General features: G+C 41.7%; 1 protein-coding gene across 2 annotated transcripts in view; it reads left to right on the top strand.

The window, feature by feature from the left end:
* Positions 1 to 18,241, top strand: part of LOC124862632 (trinucleotide repeat-containing gene 18 protein-like) — an 81,349-nt gene that overhangs the window by 19,431 nt on the left and 43,677 nt on the right. For both annotated transcript variants that reach the window (XM_047356679.1, XM_047356678.1), the window contains exons 3-5: positions 12,029 to 12,169; positions 15,824 to 15,928; positions 16,310 to 18,043. In XM_047356679.1, the coding sequence (XP_047212635.1) occupies positions 12,029 to 12,169; positions 15,824 to 15,928; positions 16,310 to 18,043 (1,980 nt within the window). The remainder of the gene's footprint in view (positions 1 to 12,028; positions 12,170 to 15,823; positions 15,929 to 16,309; positions 18,044 to 18,241) is intronic.

Below are 18,241 nucleotides of genomic sequence, written 5' to 3'. Positions count from 1 at the left end.
AGTTCACTCATGTACTTGGTGTCTGGCTTTGCAGTATACCACATTGTCACATGTAATTCATCTGGTGACATAACATCTTGTGGGCTCCGCATTGATTGTTTGCCTTCATCCACTAACGATGCCCCTGTTGCAGTTGGCGGTTTGTTAGGGATGTCTAAAGTGTAGTAATAATTTGGTGTTCCCGTCCCTTGTACTACATAGACTTCCTCAGGTTTGCCTCTGACCACTCTCAAACCCTCTGGGGTTGGTGTTAGGCTTAGGCAGAGGGCTATTAAGCCATCTCTTCCCAATAGGTTCACTGGACATTCTGGTAACATCAAAACTGATAACTGACATGTTTTTCCTTCTGGATCTCTGATCCATAAGGGTTCTGTTTCATTTACTTGTTTGATTTTACCTTGTGCGGCCTGAACTGTGGTACATTTCCCACTGGGTCTCACATATGGTAATTGTTCTCTAATTGTTGTCCTGCAAGCTCCACTATCACAAAGAAACGTGATAGGTGTGCCTTGTACCAGCAGGGTTATTTCAGGTCTTATTTTTTCAACATAGAATAGGTCATCTAAATTTAGTATTTCCTCATCTTCTGAGGTGGTTTTCTCTTGTATTAAATTTTGATCCAATTCTGTCCCGTTTGTCTCACGATCTAGTCATGCATTTTTAGTTTGTGGGGGAGGACCTCCCCTACAATCCCTGGCTAGATGTCCTTCTTTACCGCAGGACCAACATGCTCTAAGATTTTGTGCTCCAAAGTGTCCTCTACCTCTTCCTCTACCTCGGCCTCTGCCTCTTCCCCTGCCCTGTGACTGTTGATAGTACACAGTGTTGTCCTCCTCTTGGTAAAACACTGCGTCTCTGACTGTGTCCTTTTTACCCTTTTTACTTTTTATAACTTTTTCAGCATGCAGCGCATGATTTATGTAGTCTGCAAGCGAGCCCCCACTCATTCCTATGTAGTGCCGGTTCACCCAGCCATGTATGTCGGGTGTTGAGCCTGAGTGGAGTGCATTTTTTAGTTGCTGCTGATAAGCACCATTTTCATCCTCGCTTGGTTCCAGTCCACTGTGAACTTTAAAAACTTTTGCCATTCTTACTCTATATTCATCAAAAGGTTCGTCTGGTTTTTGTTTACATCTCCCTATTTCAGTATAGTTTGCTCTCTTTTTATATTTTCCTTTTATTCTTTCCAGGAGAGGAACTAACTGGGTTGTTAGCTCTCCGCTACCAGCTGCAAGAGGTGCTCCTAATGTAGTTGATGGATTATAACCTCCCTTCACGTGATACCAGTCAGGGCCAAGTTTGCACATCCATGCTTGTTGGACTTCTATTCCATTCAGATGGTAGGCTTTCCTAAGATCCTCCATCTGCCTCACACTCTCATCCACATCCTCTCTAGGGTGTGGGATTCCTTCTACAGCCTTTTTAACATCATCTTGGGTCCAAGTTCGATAAACTCTAATTATGTCTGATTGGCCTTCTGCGCCTGCTCGTGGGTTAGGGAGTTCAATGAGGGGAAAAGTTTGCACATCCCCTCCTTCATCTAGGGTCATGGGACTAACCCTAGGTAATGGAGATAATAAATGTCCCAATGTTGCAGACCATTTACCCACTGCACCAGTGCTTCGAGTAGCAATTGGTGTTCGTGGTGTATATCCAGGTGGTGATGGTGGTGGTGGAGCAGTGGGTGCATCTATATCATTTCTCCCCACTGCCCCTCCCTGTTGCTGCAGTAACTGCTGTTGCAACGCTAAGTAGGGACCAGAATATTCATTATCTTCCCTTCTGTGAAACATTATGTTCTCATGTCCTGCTTCTTTCCATTTTGCTTCCTCTTTTTCTCTCTTTTGCTCTTCTTCACTTGCTTTTTTTTTTTCTTTATTTTGTCGCTTCCTTTCCTCTCTTTCCTGTTTTGCCAGTCTTTCTCCTTCCTCACGTTGTTTTGCTATTTTAACCCAGACTTGAGTCTGTGCATAACCTTCCTTTCTCATTTGTTTTTCATTATTTTTGCATTTAATTTTTATTTTATTCTGTAATTCTGTTAGGGCACTTGTAGACAGCTTTCCATTATAATTATAGGTTTTTATCCAATAACATAGGGGTTCTACTGCATCTTGATTTTCTTTTTCTACCGCTTTCCAATCTTTGCATGTAAGGTTATCAAGTAACTTTTGTTTCTCTTTACTTTGCCCCTTTCCCATTTTGAACTAAATTTAGATCCAGTATGTTTTTTAATACCTGGTGTATTCTAAATACTGGATTTATGTATTTGAAAACAGGATGGTGATCAAGAAGTCAGTTGTGGTAAAATCCACTTCAACCCTGTTCAGGTGGGATTTTCTTGCCTACAAGCATCCACAAAGGCTCACCATTTACTATCTGTTTTCAGTTTATATGAAAAGTAAGGACCTAATGGTCATTACGATTCCATTCACTCTTCCACACGTTTTTCAGTCACACTTTTTTACGCGTTTTACTCTTACTGTAATTACTTTCACAAAAACATAACAGAGGACTCCGCCGTCCTGTGTAGAGTTTAATTAGTCTATTTCAACTAAGGGAGTCTACCCTCCTGCGGAATTTAACTGTTTATTTTAGTTCACCAGAGGACTCCGCCGTCCTGTGTAGAGTTTAATTAGTCTATTTCAACTAAGGGAGTCTACCCTCCTGCGGAATTTAACTGTCTATTTTAGTTCACCTGATAGTGTCTAGAATTGTCAGGGTTTCTCTATACTGTACTATTTTAGGTCATTTGCATTTCATCACTCATTCCTTTTAAATGAAAGACCTACTCACTGGTTCTCTGTGTCCTCGGGAGTACCGTCAGCCGTCAGACCCCAGCCTGTCAGGGAGGGACCAGTCCCGGAAAGGGTATTAGTACTGTGGCCACAGATTTGTCTGGAATCTCACTCACCCACTGGGATCGTCAAGCGTCTTGGTCTCCGGCTCGAAGGACCATTTATGTTAGGTTTAAACACCAAACACTTTCACAATTCTGCACAAAGAAAGACACAGAGAAGTTAGTTCATTTTAACCTGCAGGTGAGAGTGTCTCAGAGGCTGCTCAGTTACAAGCCTCCACACCACACTCTGAAACAGCCCCTGCTCTCTCTGCCTTTTATTCATAAGAGAAGAGGCCCTGGTTACAGAATGTTCCAAGCACAAAACAGGGAGAGATGCACACTCATATTGATTAGAAACAGCTGCACTGACAGAATGTTCTAGAACATCCTGTCTCTATCTTGCAGCTCTTGTACATATAAGATATAATCACTCTGAACAGCAAGCTTCACTTCTATTAAAGTTAAAACATATATAATCATTAATTAACCCTAACAGGTATTCGTTTGTTTTCTTTTTTGCAGCATAAAGCAACTAGCATTTGGTAGGCAAAGTTGGGTTTATCATTCCTGAGAATGCTAGGTTTAACCCATAATAACATTTGGAGAATGCAAATGATTGCCTAGTTTAATACAATAATGTGTTTTAAACATATGGATCTCTGAAATGAGTCACGAAGGAGCAGCAACATCAGAAAGTATGTTTTTCTCCATATTCATGCTGCTCTCTTCCTTTTCTGACTCCCTGTTCTCGTTTCATCTCTTCAAGTCTGGTGAAAGGTCTGATTTTCACCTCTTACATCCAAAAGGATTTTTTCTATTTTCACAAGCTTTTGGCCCTTCGTCGTGGATAAATCCTCCACCTGGTTTGTGTTCTAGCCTTGTGAGTCATTAGAGACATAGGGGTATAACCAAATATTAATTTTTTAATATTTTATAACAAAAACATACAGAAGCATTATATTTGATATGGTGTTGAATCCCAGCTTAGTAAGCAGTTCCTTCTCACAACCCCCCCCCACCCCCCCCACCCCCCTCACTCTTTTCTACATGGAGTTGTTTTAAAATGATGACCATGAAGGCGCGGCACTGGTGGTGTAGGGGTTGAGGCTCGCGACCCATGTACGGAGTCTTTGTCCTCAATGCAGACTGTTTCGGGTTCGAATCCCGGACCTTCAAAGTTTACTGCATGCCCTACCCCCTGTTTCCCTGTGCTATTTTCTGTCTAGTTACTTTCAAAAAATGAGAAAAATAAAGGCCGCTAGTGCCTAAAAACAAACGTTTAAAACTACGATCATGATATTAATTACATCATAAATTTTTTTTGCTTTGTTTATTATTCCACAATAGTGTTGTGGATTCTAGACTGCAGCCTAATATGAAAGTCCTGGCTGCATTTAACTGCATTTTACTAATCATTTCGATGCTGCCAGCTGTGTCCCTACATTCAGAGAATGGAAAGATTAGAGGGATGAGAAAATAAATGTATGACTGTAAAACACACAGAGAGGAAGGACACTAACAGAGTAGCGTCCTCCGGCTCCACCTGCCGCCTCCCCCGCCTCCGTCTGCAGCTGGTGTATGAGCTCTTCAAATGTGTCTTGGCTTGTCTGTTGAACTTGTTACCAGCCTTTTAATTGATTGAACAAGGAGCATCTAGAGTTTGGCTTCATCTGAATGTTGTGGCACCTAACTGGCACTGCAGTGAGTCTGGGGCGCTGTTACAGGCTAGCTTAATAATGAGCTGCCACTGGCAGAATTTATTAGAATGTTTGCAGCAACAGCAGCATTATTGTAAATGATCTCTCATTGGTTTTGTCTTTGACTCTGTCTCGCCTCCCTCAAAGTGTTAGTCTGGGTTTTGTTTGGTCTCAGGTTAGTTGGGCTTGAATACAGCACTACAGGTGAGGTTTAGTATCTGAGCCACTAAAGTGTGTATCAGGGGTGGGCATTAAAGGGCAGCTGGAGTCTGTCCAACCAGCCAAACATACTCCTGATATGCAGAGTCAGACAGTGTGACACTTGAAATATAACATCCTACCAAACTTTGCATCCAAGCTGTCCTTTCCACACTGACATCTTGGTGAAAATTAGGTTTTTGTTTATTGTGCAGCTCCATTTTCCACTTTTCAGTGTAGGAGAGACAATTTTCAGAATCGGCTTTATTGGCCAAGCTTGTGCACACAAACAAGGAATTTGACTTTGGTTCCACTTTGCTGTTAATGTGCAGACATTACATGGAAAGCTAACACCTGAAGACATTTCTCCATGGTGAAACATGGCGGTGGCAGCATCATGCTTTGAAGCTTTTTCAGCAGGCACAAGTAAACTGGTCAGAGGATAACTGGGATATGGACGAAGTGATATACAGGGCAATTCTGGAAGGAGACTTGTAAAAGACAGAGTAGATTCACCTTCCAGCAGGTTAATCACCCTGAACTTGGACGCAAAGCTGCTACAGATATAAGTCAAGAGACTTCCAGCTGTACTCAAAGGTGGTTCTACAAAGTTCTGAATCAGGAGTGCTAAATACAAATCCGAACTACATTTTTCCAGATTTTCATTTGTAAATTCTTTGAAACTCTGCCTTATTATTTGCATGTTCATCAGATAAGATCCCAACAAAACGCATCGACGTATGTGGTTGAGTAAATGTTCCAAATGAGGGAAAGTTCAGTGGGTCTAAATACTTTGGTAAGTGTATATGATGGTTATAATTGTAATGTGGAGATGCACAAGAGAGTGATCAGATTACATACTGAAGTGCTAAATAATAACTCGTATTTATCCCAATCTTCCAGCCACAGAAAGAAAAACAGATTTTTGGACGTATCCCAAAACAAAGGAAAATCCGAGCAGTTTTCAGCCACATGTTCTCAGTCTGAGTGCATGCAGACATGAACCCTGTGCATCTTTGCCTGTGTGTTTCAGGGCCTCTCCTGCCAGGATTAATGGTTATCAGTTTCAGAGTCCTGGCTAGTTGCAGCAGAGATGGATAGAACAGTGGAATTTTACGTTTGTTTTGTCGGGAATAAAACCCAGAGATCAATAGAGATTCCCTGTCAGCTAACCCTGCTCCAAGTACCACTGATGTATAACAGATGGGTTCACAGAGTGTGTGTAGGTGTTCGTGGTGTGTGTGTGTGTGTGTGTGTGTGTGTGTGTGAGTGTGTGAGTGTGTATGCAGGGTTGACTTTTAGCCCAGAGATTTTTGTCTCACATTTTGTTTGCTTTTGGACATTCACCAGTGTTGTCTTTCTTTTTTTTTTTTGGATAGCGTTTCAGTACATCTTTTATCGATTTGCGATCGAGGAACCTGGGTCTGATTTTTCTGGATTTCTCTCCATGTGGGCATGCTAGCGCATCAGACACGTGGCTGTGTCACAATCAGAAATGATTTCCATCGCTTCTCTGATGCTTACATTTTCTTTTTTGATGAGGATCTGAAAACTGACTCTTACAGCAGGTTGGGAGTCGGAGACCGCGTCTCTCTTGGCAACCCGCTTATCCCAGTTTGGTAAACTGGCTGTTGTTTGAACTGGGAGCCAAATGCAGTTTGTGTGTGGCGAGGAGTGGGAGGGGAAGGAGAGGAAGGAAGGAAAGGGCTAAGAGAAAGGGAGAGAGAGAGGAGAAATGAAAGAGTCACTCCAAAACATTTCCCTCTCAGCTTACATTTGGATGTTGTTCCTGGAACAAGGAAAGCAAATGTTTGTCTCATTCCATCCCTTTCTTTCGTTTCCCTCCTGTAGACTGTACAAGAAGGGAAAATGGGATTTGGAACTTTTTCTGTTTTCCTGTAGGAAGTTGCGTGCATGTTTGCATGCTGTGCACACATGGACTACAGAGCCTGAAGGTAGCAGAGATTGATCCATACTCCGGTGAGACATCTGTGCCTCCGACGTGTTTGTTGAAGAGCCCTCTGTGTTTAGCCTGAAGAATAGAAAGCTGCCGACAGAAAAGCAGGAATATGGCGACTTTAACATGTGGAGGTTGTAAATGAATTCTGTTTGGGTTTGTTGGAGGGTTGTTTATGTGCACAATTCTCTAAGCATTCCAGGGAACAATAAGAAAGTGAGAATAATTACTTAGAATAACATCAGTTTTACATGATACCTGCCAGATGTGGAGGGAGAAGCACATTTCATCACTGTCAGAGATGCCAGATAATAAGTAGCATTTTATTTACATATTTAGCTAACATTAGGTACAATTAAAGCAGGTCTTTGTAATGCGATATTCTGCAGCAAGCCTACTAGGACATGGCTGGCCACCTAAGCTGATAGGATGGGGTGAGAGTGTGTTAATCACAGAGGCAGCCAGGGGGCCTAGGCTAACTCTGGAGGAGTTGCAGAGATTGACAGCTCAGATGCAAGACTCTGTTGACAGGACAACTGTTAGCTCTCCACAGATACCACCTTTCTGGAGGACTGGCATGCAGAAAACCATTGTTAGAAGAAAGCCAGAAGAAGTCCATTTGCAGTTTACCACAAACCACGTAAGGGACAGAGCAGACACACGAAAGAAGGTGGTCTTGTCAGATGAGACAGAATGTGAACTTTTTAACATCTGTATATCACTCTGATTATGCTGTTCCCATTGCAATTCATGGTGATGGCAGCATCATGCTGTGGGGAAGCTTTTCTTTTTCTTTTATTTATATATAACCTAATAAAATTAAACAACAGATGAATAACGCAACATTGGTAGCAGAACAAGATGCATAACCAGGGAAATGTCTTAGATATTTTTTCAGAAAAAGTCTGATCTAATTGGCTTAATAAAGTTCATCCATCCTTTCCACAACCTCTCAAATGTACATGAAAAACTCAGCTTCTCCATAACATATCAATCATGTTTCACATCGAACCAGTTTCCTTATTTGGTGTTTCTGTCTTTAACCATTTCCTGCTAATATTAGGATTTTAAACATTGTAACATTTGGATTCTTTTTACCTTACATATGAAGTATTCCGAGATGAATCGGAAGAATCTTGTCCATACATTGTTTAAACTCCATCCAATAGTTCTCAATAGAAGAGCAGCTTCAGAAGATGTGAACATGATGTGCAACACTTTCCCCACATCCATGCCAACATCTTGTACCTTGATGTTTTATCTGAGCTGGACTTATGAAATATCTTTTCCACCTATGCTCCCTCCATGTTAAGGAAGATGTTTCTTTCCATATTTGTTGGTAAATATTGTCCTGATCCTCTTCTGTCAAATTGATATTGGCTTGTGTTTCCCACTTCTGTTTTATGGGTTGTGTGTCTTCATTTTTTAAACTTTGTATTCCTGTGTCTAATGTGAAAATACATTTCCTGTTTAGATTTGTAAGCAGAAATAAACATTTTTAATATGTCTGATCTAGTCTCAGTGTTTGCCTTCTTTATGTCACGCCTTAAATAATGACTCAATTGCACGGATCTATAAAAATACGGGGATGGTTTTTTTAAGCAGGCAAAAGGAAGCTGGTAGATTTTTCTTTATTAAAAAAATAAAAACACTGTTTTGTTTTTCTTCCAACTTAATTTTCTCGAGGTTCCTACACAGTCCTGAAGTGTGTGGAATTTGCTTTAATCAATTTCCAGGTTTGGATATTTGTAGGGAAAAACACAGTGAGGAAAAATGTTTGAGTTTCCAGACTTTAATCCCTTTTTTGTAATCTAAAAGATAAAATAAATCTGACTTTCTAAGCAGCAAAGTGAATCCTACATTGACTCTCTTCCTCTAAATCACCACATCTGATCTTGATCTGTTTGACAAACGTATTGATTGGCTTGTTTAAAGTTAATGAGAAAAATAACTCACAGATAAACATTAAAATACTTTAAAGGATGAGTTTTTCTTATGTTTTAGCATCTAGACCTTTTTAGTTCAGAGGTTTAGATTGGACCTGTCTGTAGTTTTAAACTGAGTCTGGTTTAGTCAACTCTTCCTAATTGTCGAACTTTCACAATATAAAGATGGCCAAAACTGATAAGCGGTGCTTTAAATAATATGTTAGTGAAGGATTATTTAGTACAGGTTTGACTAATCTTAGCGTGATTTAACTTAGGAAAAGTTTAAGTAATACCATAGCGCATCGTCTTGGTACTTTATGGTTCAGAGAAACGTAAAGGTGATCAAATCCAAAAAGCTGCATTCTTTTTATTCTCAAACGCCCAGAAAATCTTTGAAATTTAAATCTTGATAAATATTTAATTTTGACATATAGAATGTTAAGAAACCCTGAATAAGGGACTAATTTGTGTTGGTTGATCAAAAACAAATCCACTAAATGCTTTCTGGTTGTAATGTGACAAACGTGGATAAATTCATGGGGTATGAATACTTTTGCAAGGTGCGGGTTATGAACTGACTCTTTAGTTCTTGTACAAAATAAGGATTTATTACTTCAGTAACTCTTGGCATCTTTACAGAACTCAGTTTAATAGTTGTGTTGTCAGTACCTTGGGAATCAGAGTGGTGCACTTGTATTTATGTTGGCATTCAGGGTATGAAGGTCTTGTAGTTGCTTCTCTGTCGCAGTTCTGAACATTTCCTGCAGAACTTGCTTCTCCGGCTTTAGATTAAAATTTCCTTAAATGAAATTTGTTCCACAGAAAACAATGGTGTGATAATGGCTGTTTGCTTCAGTTACATTGAATCCTGGCTGCTGATTGTGGTGCATGTTTTTTTGTTTTTTTCTTCTGTGTGTGCATGAAATCAAATCGATCTTCAGCTAGGTAAATGTAACGGGGCGAGGTAATGTGTAATGCAGATTTGTGTGTGTGAGAGCAGTCCTGCAGTATCTTTGACTCTTAGGGCATTTGTCACAAATCCACACGGAGCGGTTTGCACATGTGGGATCATTTAACAACCCACTGCAGCCAACATAATGTTACCCTTTAACACATGCAGCACAAACCCACGCACACATGCGCACACAAGCATGCATGCATGGTGAGATTTTAAGACATCTCTATCTAATAGGCCCAGGTGTGAAAGGTTTCACCTACACAGTATGTTCAGGGTAGAGAATAAAGGCTAAGTGCATTACGGCTGTGTATGTGTGTTTGTATATACACCTCTGTGATTAATTGGAAAGCTGCATTTGGTATTGATTTAAAATGCTAGATATGTGTGTGTGTGTGTGAGTGAGTGTGTGTGTGTTTGTGTGTGTGAGTGCACAGGCGCTGACGGACTACAGCTTTAATGTACTGATTTAGATGCAAGGGGAACTCGGCAAGCGCAGCATGTCTAGAAATTCCCACCGGAGTAATACAGAAACACACACACAGACTCATTCAGTCCCTACCCCCTTTCCCCTTACACACATGGTGAGGTTTATCAGGGTAATGGCTGTGCAGTAATTGGCTTGGATGAGGAGAATGATGGCGGTGCTGGTGGTGGAGGGGGTTGGCTGAAACTCCTTGGAGGTTGTGATTATAGAAAGCAGGAATGATTCAAAGCTTATAAGTGTGCTCTTGGTAAAATGGCAAACACAAAAAGGGCAGAGTCGAAGAAAAACAATCGATAACGGTAAGATATGGGATTGTTTTATGAGGACTCAGTGGAGGAACTGGTTTTAATAGTGTGGTGTGAGACCTTAGTGGGCTATGATTGGCCTGTGCTTGCTTTCAAAAGCCTCTAGCTGTTGGAGCGTGATGTTGGCTGTAGCTCCAACCACCTCTGACCACAGTTGGTGGAAAACACTCAAAGAGTCGGTCTCCAGTCGTCCTCCACGCTTCAGTTCCATTAAAGTCTGCAACACAAGTCAGATCAGTGTTTCTGCTATCGGTGCAACAAGTAAAAACTGTCAGAAATATTCAAACAAAAGCAAAATGGACATTTGGGAGCGGGATTGATTTTTGTAAAAGGAGCTCGCCATTTAAAAGTATTCAAACCCTCTTCCCTTTTCACATTTTGTCCCATTACAACCACAGAATTTAATGTGTTGATTCATCATGAAGAAGAGAAGGGATCCATTGTTTTGAACTGTTTTTACAAGTAATCAGAAAAGTGTGTATTCTGCCGCCCTGAGCTCACACTGCAATCACAGCAGCAAATATTTTAAGGGATTTCTTTACCAGCTTTGCACATTTAGAGACTGAGCTTTTTGCAAAAACTTTGACTGGGCCACTCCAACACATAAATATGCTTTGATTTCAACTGTTCCATTTTAGCTCTGGCAGCATGTTCAGGATGGTTGTCCTGCTTCAAGGTGAATATCCGCCTTAGTCTCAAGTTTGCTGGATCTAATAGGTTTTATTCCAGGATTATCCTGTTTTTTGCTCCATTCACCTTCCCATCTTATTGTTGCTGTCCATACACAAGAAAAGGATCCAGCTAGCATGTTGCTGCCACCACTGTGTTTCAGAGTAGAGATGATGTGAAATGTTGTGTTTTTTATTCTCATGCAGTTTTGCATGTCTGCCAGAAAGTTCAACTTAGGTCTCATCTAATCAGAACACCCTTCTCCAGATGTTTCCGGTATCGATTAGATGGTTCAATCTTAATTATGCTGTTTGTTCTCTAATGTTCTCTAAAAACCTCCAAGGCCTTCACAGAACACCTGGATTCATACTGAGATAAAATGACACACTTATAAATTGACCTATTTAGTAATTTGGTAATATCGGACAAAAGGGAACTGAACACTTTTCAGATTTATGTTTGTTGAACATTTGAAGACCTGTATCAAGTATCTTCACAATTAACAAATATGTGCTACATTCAGTTTTGCTCTCACATGTAAATCCTAATGAAATTCATTAAACTTTGTGGTTGTAACAAGAGGTAGAAAAACTTTACCCAGTCCGTGACCCTTCAGATGACCTGCTGGTGTGTGTTTAATGACCTGACCATGTTAAATAACCAATCCCTAGGAGAGAAATCCACATCACATTCCTCCACTCAGACCTGTTCCTGCTGTGAAGATTGTGGTTTTTAGTCTGCAGTTACATGAACTTCTCCTGTCTTCTTAGTCTGTGGTCTATCTTGTTGAAATGGAGTGGATGGCGGCTCAGTAATAATGTGATTACAGCGCGCTGCTTCGGCACAGACATATCAGCGCGTATCGACTGAACTCCCCACACCCAAACATAAAAGCACGAGCTTGTAGTGTTTAAAAATCAATTCCTGCTGTTTTTGTAGTTTGATTCTGGCGGTTTTTTTGGGGTGATTGAGAGTGTTTGTTCTTTCTTGCAGGTGATGCCTTCCCAGCAGGCTCCAGTCCCTTCCTGTCAGGTTATTCAGGTCCCTCCTCATTGACCTCTGACCCCACGTACAGGTCGGCCAATCCCAGCAGTCTGCAGATGGCTCAGCTCTGGGCGTCACACGCTCATGAAGGTAAATAACCTCATGAAACATTTGTTTTTCTGTCTGTTCTGGCTTTTAGTCTCGGTACATAATTCAAAGACAAGAGTGTTGCCGCAGTTTCAGGACATTTTTCACCGAATGCTCGAGCTCAATACCCAGAAGGCCTGTTCTTCTTCTGTTTCTGCTCTCTCCAGCAAGGTCCTGTTCCATTTCTGTGTCACGGCTGGCGGCTCTACTCTCAGCTCTGGCCTAAATGTGTCTCGCTTCCTCTGTCCTCAACCAGTCCTTTGCTTTCACCCGTCCTCTCTTATTGTAATCCATCTTTTTTCTTTCTTCCCGTTCAGTGTGTCTCAGTCTGCCGTTGTCTAGCTCTCCTGCCCCACTTTTCCATAACATCTTTCTCTGTGCTCTCTTTGAACTCCCGTGCCTTTGTACGGGACTGCTCAGCGACTGATTAAATCTTGCATCTCTCTTTGTTCCCTTTCGTTTTTTTTGTGACTCCTTATCACATCACATCTTGGTAGAAGGTCAGATAGTAGGAAAAGGCATTCGACACTACATGCTGGCAACGTAAAGAGATAAGGACAAACAGATTCCAGTTAAGATTTCCTTTAAAACTGATTGCATCACCTTTGAGACACAAAAACCCGTTCAGGGCTGTCCAAACACAGTGAATCAGATTGGAAGCGTTGTGATTAGGGCTGTTTTTAGGTTGTTTTTTTTTTTTTTTTTCGTTTTTTTCTTGAGCTACTTTCTCTAGTCCAAGGACTTGTCAAGGGCACTGCCCAGGCATGTGACTACATATGTAATTGTAACTCACTGGCTGACCTTTAGCTTCCTGCAGAGCAAGCAGTCATAATTCTGACCTTCATAAACCAATCCTATATTTTTATAGTTGTGTATAAATCTCCTGTCCTGCTACACCTTTTACAATGAAAACAAACAATCACAGATTAAGGTTTGAGATACTGACATGTATTGATGACATGCCAGCGTGTTTATTATGCACTATATTGTAAACTTAAAAAAGGACTTCCACTGGTTTTACAGGGATATTGGGATAAACCAACAAAACTAGTGTGGACTGCAAGAACATTGATTTACTATTAAAAATCTAAGAAGCATGCTTTGCTTTTGTATTCCGCCCTCCTGAGTATATACTTGGAAGAATGAAAAACCACCTTTTGCTGTAATTACAGTAGCCTGTCTTTAGTGGGATGTCTCTAACAGCTTAACACATCAACAAAGAGAAGTATTTGCCACATTCATCTTTGATATAGCCTTGGATAAGTCATCTTGAATGGAGGGCATTTTTGAACATGAAAAGCATCTTCACAGGATGTTGCCGCCTCCACCATACTTCACATTGCATTTTGTATATTGTCCAAATCGAACAATTGACCAGAGCGGGTTTCATGAGTCTTTCATAAATCCCAGATTTGATGTTTGCCTTGTCAACTGATTCTCCTACCAGCTGTGGATCTCTGGAACTCCTCCAAAGTTACCTCTCAGCTGCTTCTCTGATTAAAGCTCGCTAACCTCTACAAATGCTCGTTATACTTTTCAAATCTCTTCTTGTTGTTATTTGTGGACTATTTTGTGTTGGTTTATCACATATAATCCTGTAAAACATACCTTGGAGTTTGTATTTGTAATGTGTAAAAATTTGGAAAAGTTCTAAGGGGGTGAAGACTTCAGTAACTGAGAGGCTGTTTGACTTTGTGTTCGACAAAGAAGCAGGGAGGATCAGATGAATGATCAGACTTGGACACTCGATCTAAGTTTAGCTGTAATTGATGCTTTGATATCTGAAGCTAAAGGAACTAAATTCTCCCCACAGGCTACAAAAGCCACATAACTCACTTGCTTTGATATGAAAGAAATCCATCACAGGCTGAGAGAGATTCCTAATACCTGACGACTGACTGTAAGAGCAGCTAATGTTTTTAGAAGCTGCAGACACTTCCAGTCTGGGATGCTCCGTAGCTACGCAAGGGCTGTAAGGCTTAGCTGCTGGAGTGGATGTGCAGCTGTTATCTGTGGTGAAAAGAAGCTTTACAAGAAACCCATCCTGCATACCTTTAAGAGGAACGGTGGTTTCAGAATAGAGTTCCCATTTTGCTGCCCTGTTCGCCATCCCATAATAATACACCACTATTCTCCATTGAGTTTCTCATGTAGGCAGACAGGTTTGTTTAGGGGTTTTTTTCCAGTGCTTTGTGCTAAGGTATTAATGGTATTTAAAGGGAGAATGCCACACCCTTATCTGTCTGTTTTTCTTCAACCGTGTGTCAAGTTAACAAAACATTCTTGCTGTTATTTTGCTGATCCACATTAAACTTTGATCTTTTATTATTTCCTTCCCTTATTGTTGAACATTGTTTTTAAAAATATACCAAAGAGGAGGGTTAAACGTTTCCTAACCAGGGATCTATATTAAGATCTAGTCTCTGAGAGCAGCAGCTGTCCGGTGGGCAGACTCTGACTCAGCAGCCTAAGGTAAAGGACCACATGCAGGGTACTATAGGATCAGTTGCAACCAAAAAAACAAGTAATTGCTCACAATTTGGAACATTTTAAATATTTTTTTTAAGAATATTAAATCTGATTATTAGAAAATGCATTTAAAATTTCTGTCATGTCAGAATTTTTTATTTTTCTCCAATCTGAGACTAGTGGTTGTTTTTTTGTTTTTTTGCTTAATAATCCAGGTTATATACTCGGGTCAGGGCCATGAAAGGTCTGTTTTAATTTAATTTTGCTCAAAATATCTTTATTGAAACCTTTTTTTTTTCTTCTTTTTACCAAAAAACAAAACAACTTAAAGTAAAATATATAACCTTCGACCTGATACAGTTTCACATCTAGATCCAAGAGGTTTAATACACTTGTTTTTGATGGAGTATCTGTGATGGTTTGATGATTTTAAAAGTACTTTAATGTTTTTAGCTTCAAACTAGGTGCTTTATATTTTTAAATGTACATTTCTTCATTTTCTATATTCATGGAATGGGCTCACTCACCTGGCCTCATTCTTCAAAATCAAGAGCTACTCCTTTGTAAAAGTAAGATGATTCATAAAAAAAACTATAATATCAGCAGATATAGTTAGAACATATATATATTTAGTACATGCTTATAAATCAATATTTTGTGGCTCTAGATGTGTTTTATTTTGTAGCAGCTGGGGCAAAATATAAAATATCTGGTAAATACATCCAATCTTGGCAGACTGGGAGAAGCCAGGCTATAATATGTGCTGTTTAAGATTGAAAGGTTTTGATTTTGGATTTTCAGTACAAAGTGAGGCAAAAGAAGATAGAACAACTTTTTAAAGCTAATTATTAGAAACATCTCCTGTTTTAACATTTTGAAGTAATTTAAAATGGAACAAAAAGTGATCTATCTGATTCTCATCATAGTGTTTATTACTCAGTCATGAAGTTATTCTACACTCTATTTGAGCCGTAAGAGAGACAAAACGATGAAATGATCTGAAATCCAGATTGCATTATTTCCCTTATAAGAAGCATTATTTAGACACAGCAAGGCTAAAACCTTGTTTTTTTTATTTTTTTGGTTTTTTGCTGCCAAAAATCACAGAAAGTAAAGCCTAAATAATTCCTTTTGAAGCAGTTGGTGGTGGTGTTTTATTTAACATGCTGTGTTTGTTTACCCACCCAGGCTACCCTCCTCTCCCAAGCAGCATGTACTCCAGTCCCTACCTGTCCCTGGGCCGCCTGGAGACCTCCTCGCTCTCCCAACATCCTCTCTATGATCCTCACAAAGGTCAGTCACCCACAATCATGGAGACAAGTACGCCACATGTGCCACGCACCCAAACTGACTGGCCAGGCAAAGAGAACAATTATCAGAGAAGCAGCCAGGAGGCCCATATCTTTGGAGGACCTGCAGAGATCCAAATGTTTTGGTTGGAGAATATGTAAACATGATAGCTACAGTGCCGGTCAAAAAGAAATCACACACTATTAATATTTAGTTTGTCAAACACAGGTTCCCTTTACCTTTGTAAATGACTCGTGCTTTAACTACTGTTGAGGTTCCTTCTGCTGCAGATTTGTTGTTGATCTATGTTATTGTTGTTTTTCTGCTCAGTCACTCAAATAATATGTGCAAAGATGTTTACACCGTGGGTTTGTTTTTGTTCAGATGGATACTTCCTGTCATCCTCATTGAGCCAGTCACCTCTGCACCTTCCGTCTGCGTCATCGACAACTCCGTCCAGCTCCACGCCTCCCCAGAGGATATCCCGAGACGGGGGCAGGGACAGGACTTATAGGGCAGAGAGGGAGCGGGACAAGGAGAGAGAGCGGCTACGCGAAGAGACCCGGCCGCACAGCGTGGTGGATCTGACGCAGGAGGGACGAAGTGAGGATGACCGCAAAGCAAACAGAGATCGGGATCAGGACAAAGACAAGGACCATGACTCCGACAGAGACAGGGATGGCTGGTCCTTCCATCCTCACCAGCAAAAGTCACACTCCCACCCTTCCACAGTGGAGTCCAGATCCAGACTGTCGCCTCCACAGCCCTCGTTCCCTCCTAGAGGGGGTGAAGGCGAGGGCAGGTTCCTTGGATCGGAGAAAGACAGAAGGGGTCGGGAAGAGGAAGGCGGTTCTCGATCCAACCACAGCCAGAACTCTAACTCCAATAACTCCAACTCTCATTCAGAGCGACAACGAAGGAACGAGTCTGTGGCCACGTCAGCTGGGACCCTGCACATCTCTTATGTCCTCCCCCCTCCTCTACAGCAGTCCAGCGCTGGTCTTCCCAACCTCGCCACACCCAGAGACCCTGTCAGAGAGCAGCGAGTCAGTGCGCCCACATATGTGCCTTCTGTGGAGGTTTACGATGAGCGAGTAGGGCCCATCCAGATCGCCTCTCAGGCCCGTGACAATAAACACAGAGACAGAGAAAGGGATAGAGACAGAGAGCCTGAACGAGACAGGGAGAGGGAGAGCTACAGGTTTCATGAGAAAAGCCTCATGGAGCATCCACAGCTCTCTCAGTCAAGCGAAATGAACAATCAAAGAGAGGAAGGTTCTGTAATTTTTTCCAATGGTTCTCTTGGTAAACGAAGTCAGGATGCATCTTTCTCCTCAAGCCAATCACGCTTCAGCCCCGAAACCAGGGACCTCTCTAAACACTCACTCAGAGTTGGCGTTGACCGGATCGGGGCAGAGTCTAAGTGGAACGCCATGAGCCCGTTAGCCAATTACTCCACGAATCACATGGCTGCTCTGGCAGCTCATCATGGACACAATCACTCCACTTCTCAAAGCCAGCCCTCACAAACACAGAAGTCCAGTTCCCCTCACACATCACATCAACCTAACAGCTCGCAGTCCTCCCACAGTCACTCCCCACAAACACATGGACACGGGCGTGCAGCTGAGGAGGGGAGTCAGAGGCGCTACCTGGACCAGTCGGGGCTCTATCACCCTGCGGCGTCACTGGTAGGAGCATCCAGTGGTGGAGAACATCCAGACTCAACTGAGGTTTCGGCCATGCAGAGTTTGATTAAATACAGCGGGAACTTTGCTGCTGAAGGGCCCGCCTCTTCCAGGCACATCATCGATGGGCGAGAGCCTTTTGGCGGTCTGGGTAACCTCAGGATGGGTCCCGAAAGAGAGCGGGAAAGAGGGAGGGATCGAGACAAGGAACGGGTTGCAGGAGCAATGAGGGTCCCTCCTCAGTTGAAGAGGGAACAAGAGCGGCCGGATAGCGCCCGCTCCTTCGGGAGAGAGGGGGAGGGCGAGGTTCGCCATCCTCCTGTCGGGATTGCTGTTGCCGTTGCCCGGCAGAGAGACAGTGGGAGCACCAGTAAACAGACCAGCGGAAGCTCAGACACACAAAGACCCCTGCTGCAAACTTCTGTTAAGGGTAACGTCAAAGATTTATTAAGCTTTAACCAGTTTGATGGTGCTGCTTTAATCTGTCTCTGCTGTTGTTGCACTTTGGTTACCTTTTTCGGCCCTGTGGCTGGCTAAACTGAGGCCAAATCATTTCTGTTGTTAACATCTATGGCAGACCTTAATTTTACTTTAAGTTTAGGATGGGGGGAAATAAGTAATTTTTACA

Source organism: Girardinichthys multiradiatus, chromosome X, assembly GCF_021462225.1.
Source record: "Girardinichthys multiradiatus isolate DD_20200921_A chromosome X, DD_fGirMul_XY1, whole genome shotgun sequence".
In the NCBI taxonomy this organism is placed as follows: domain Eukaryota; kingdom Metazoa; phylum Chordata; class Actinopteri; order Cyprinodontiformes; family Goodeidae; genus Girardinichthys; species Girardinichthys multiradiatus.
The sequence above is the reverse complement of the archived record's forward strand: the minus strand, read 5'-3'. Positions and strand labels throughout refer to the sequence as shown.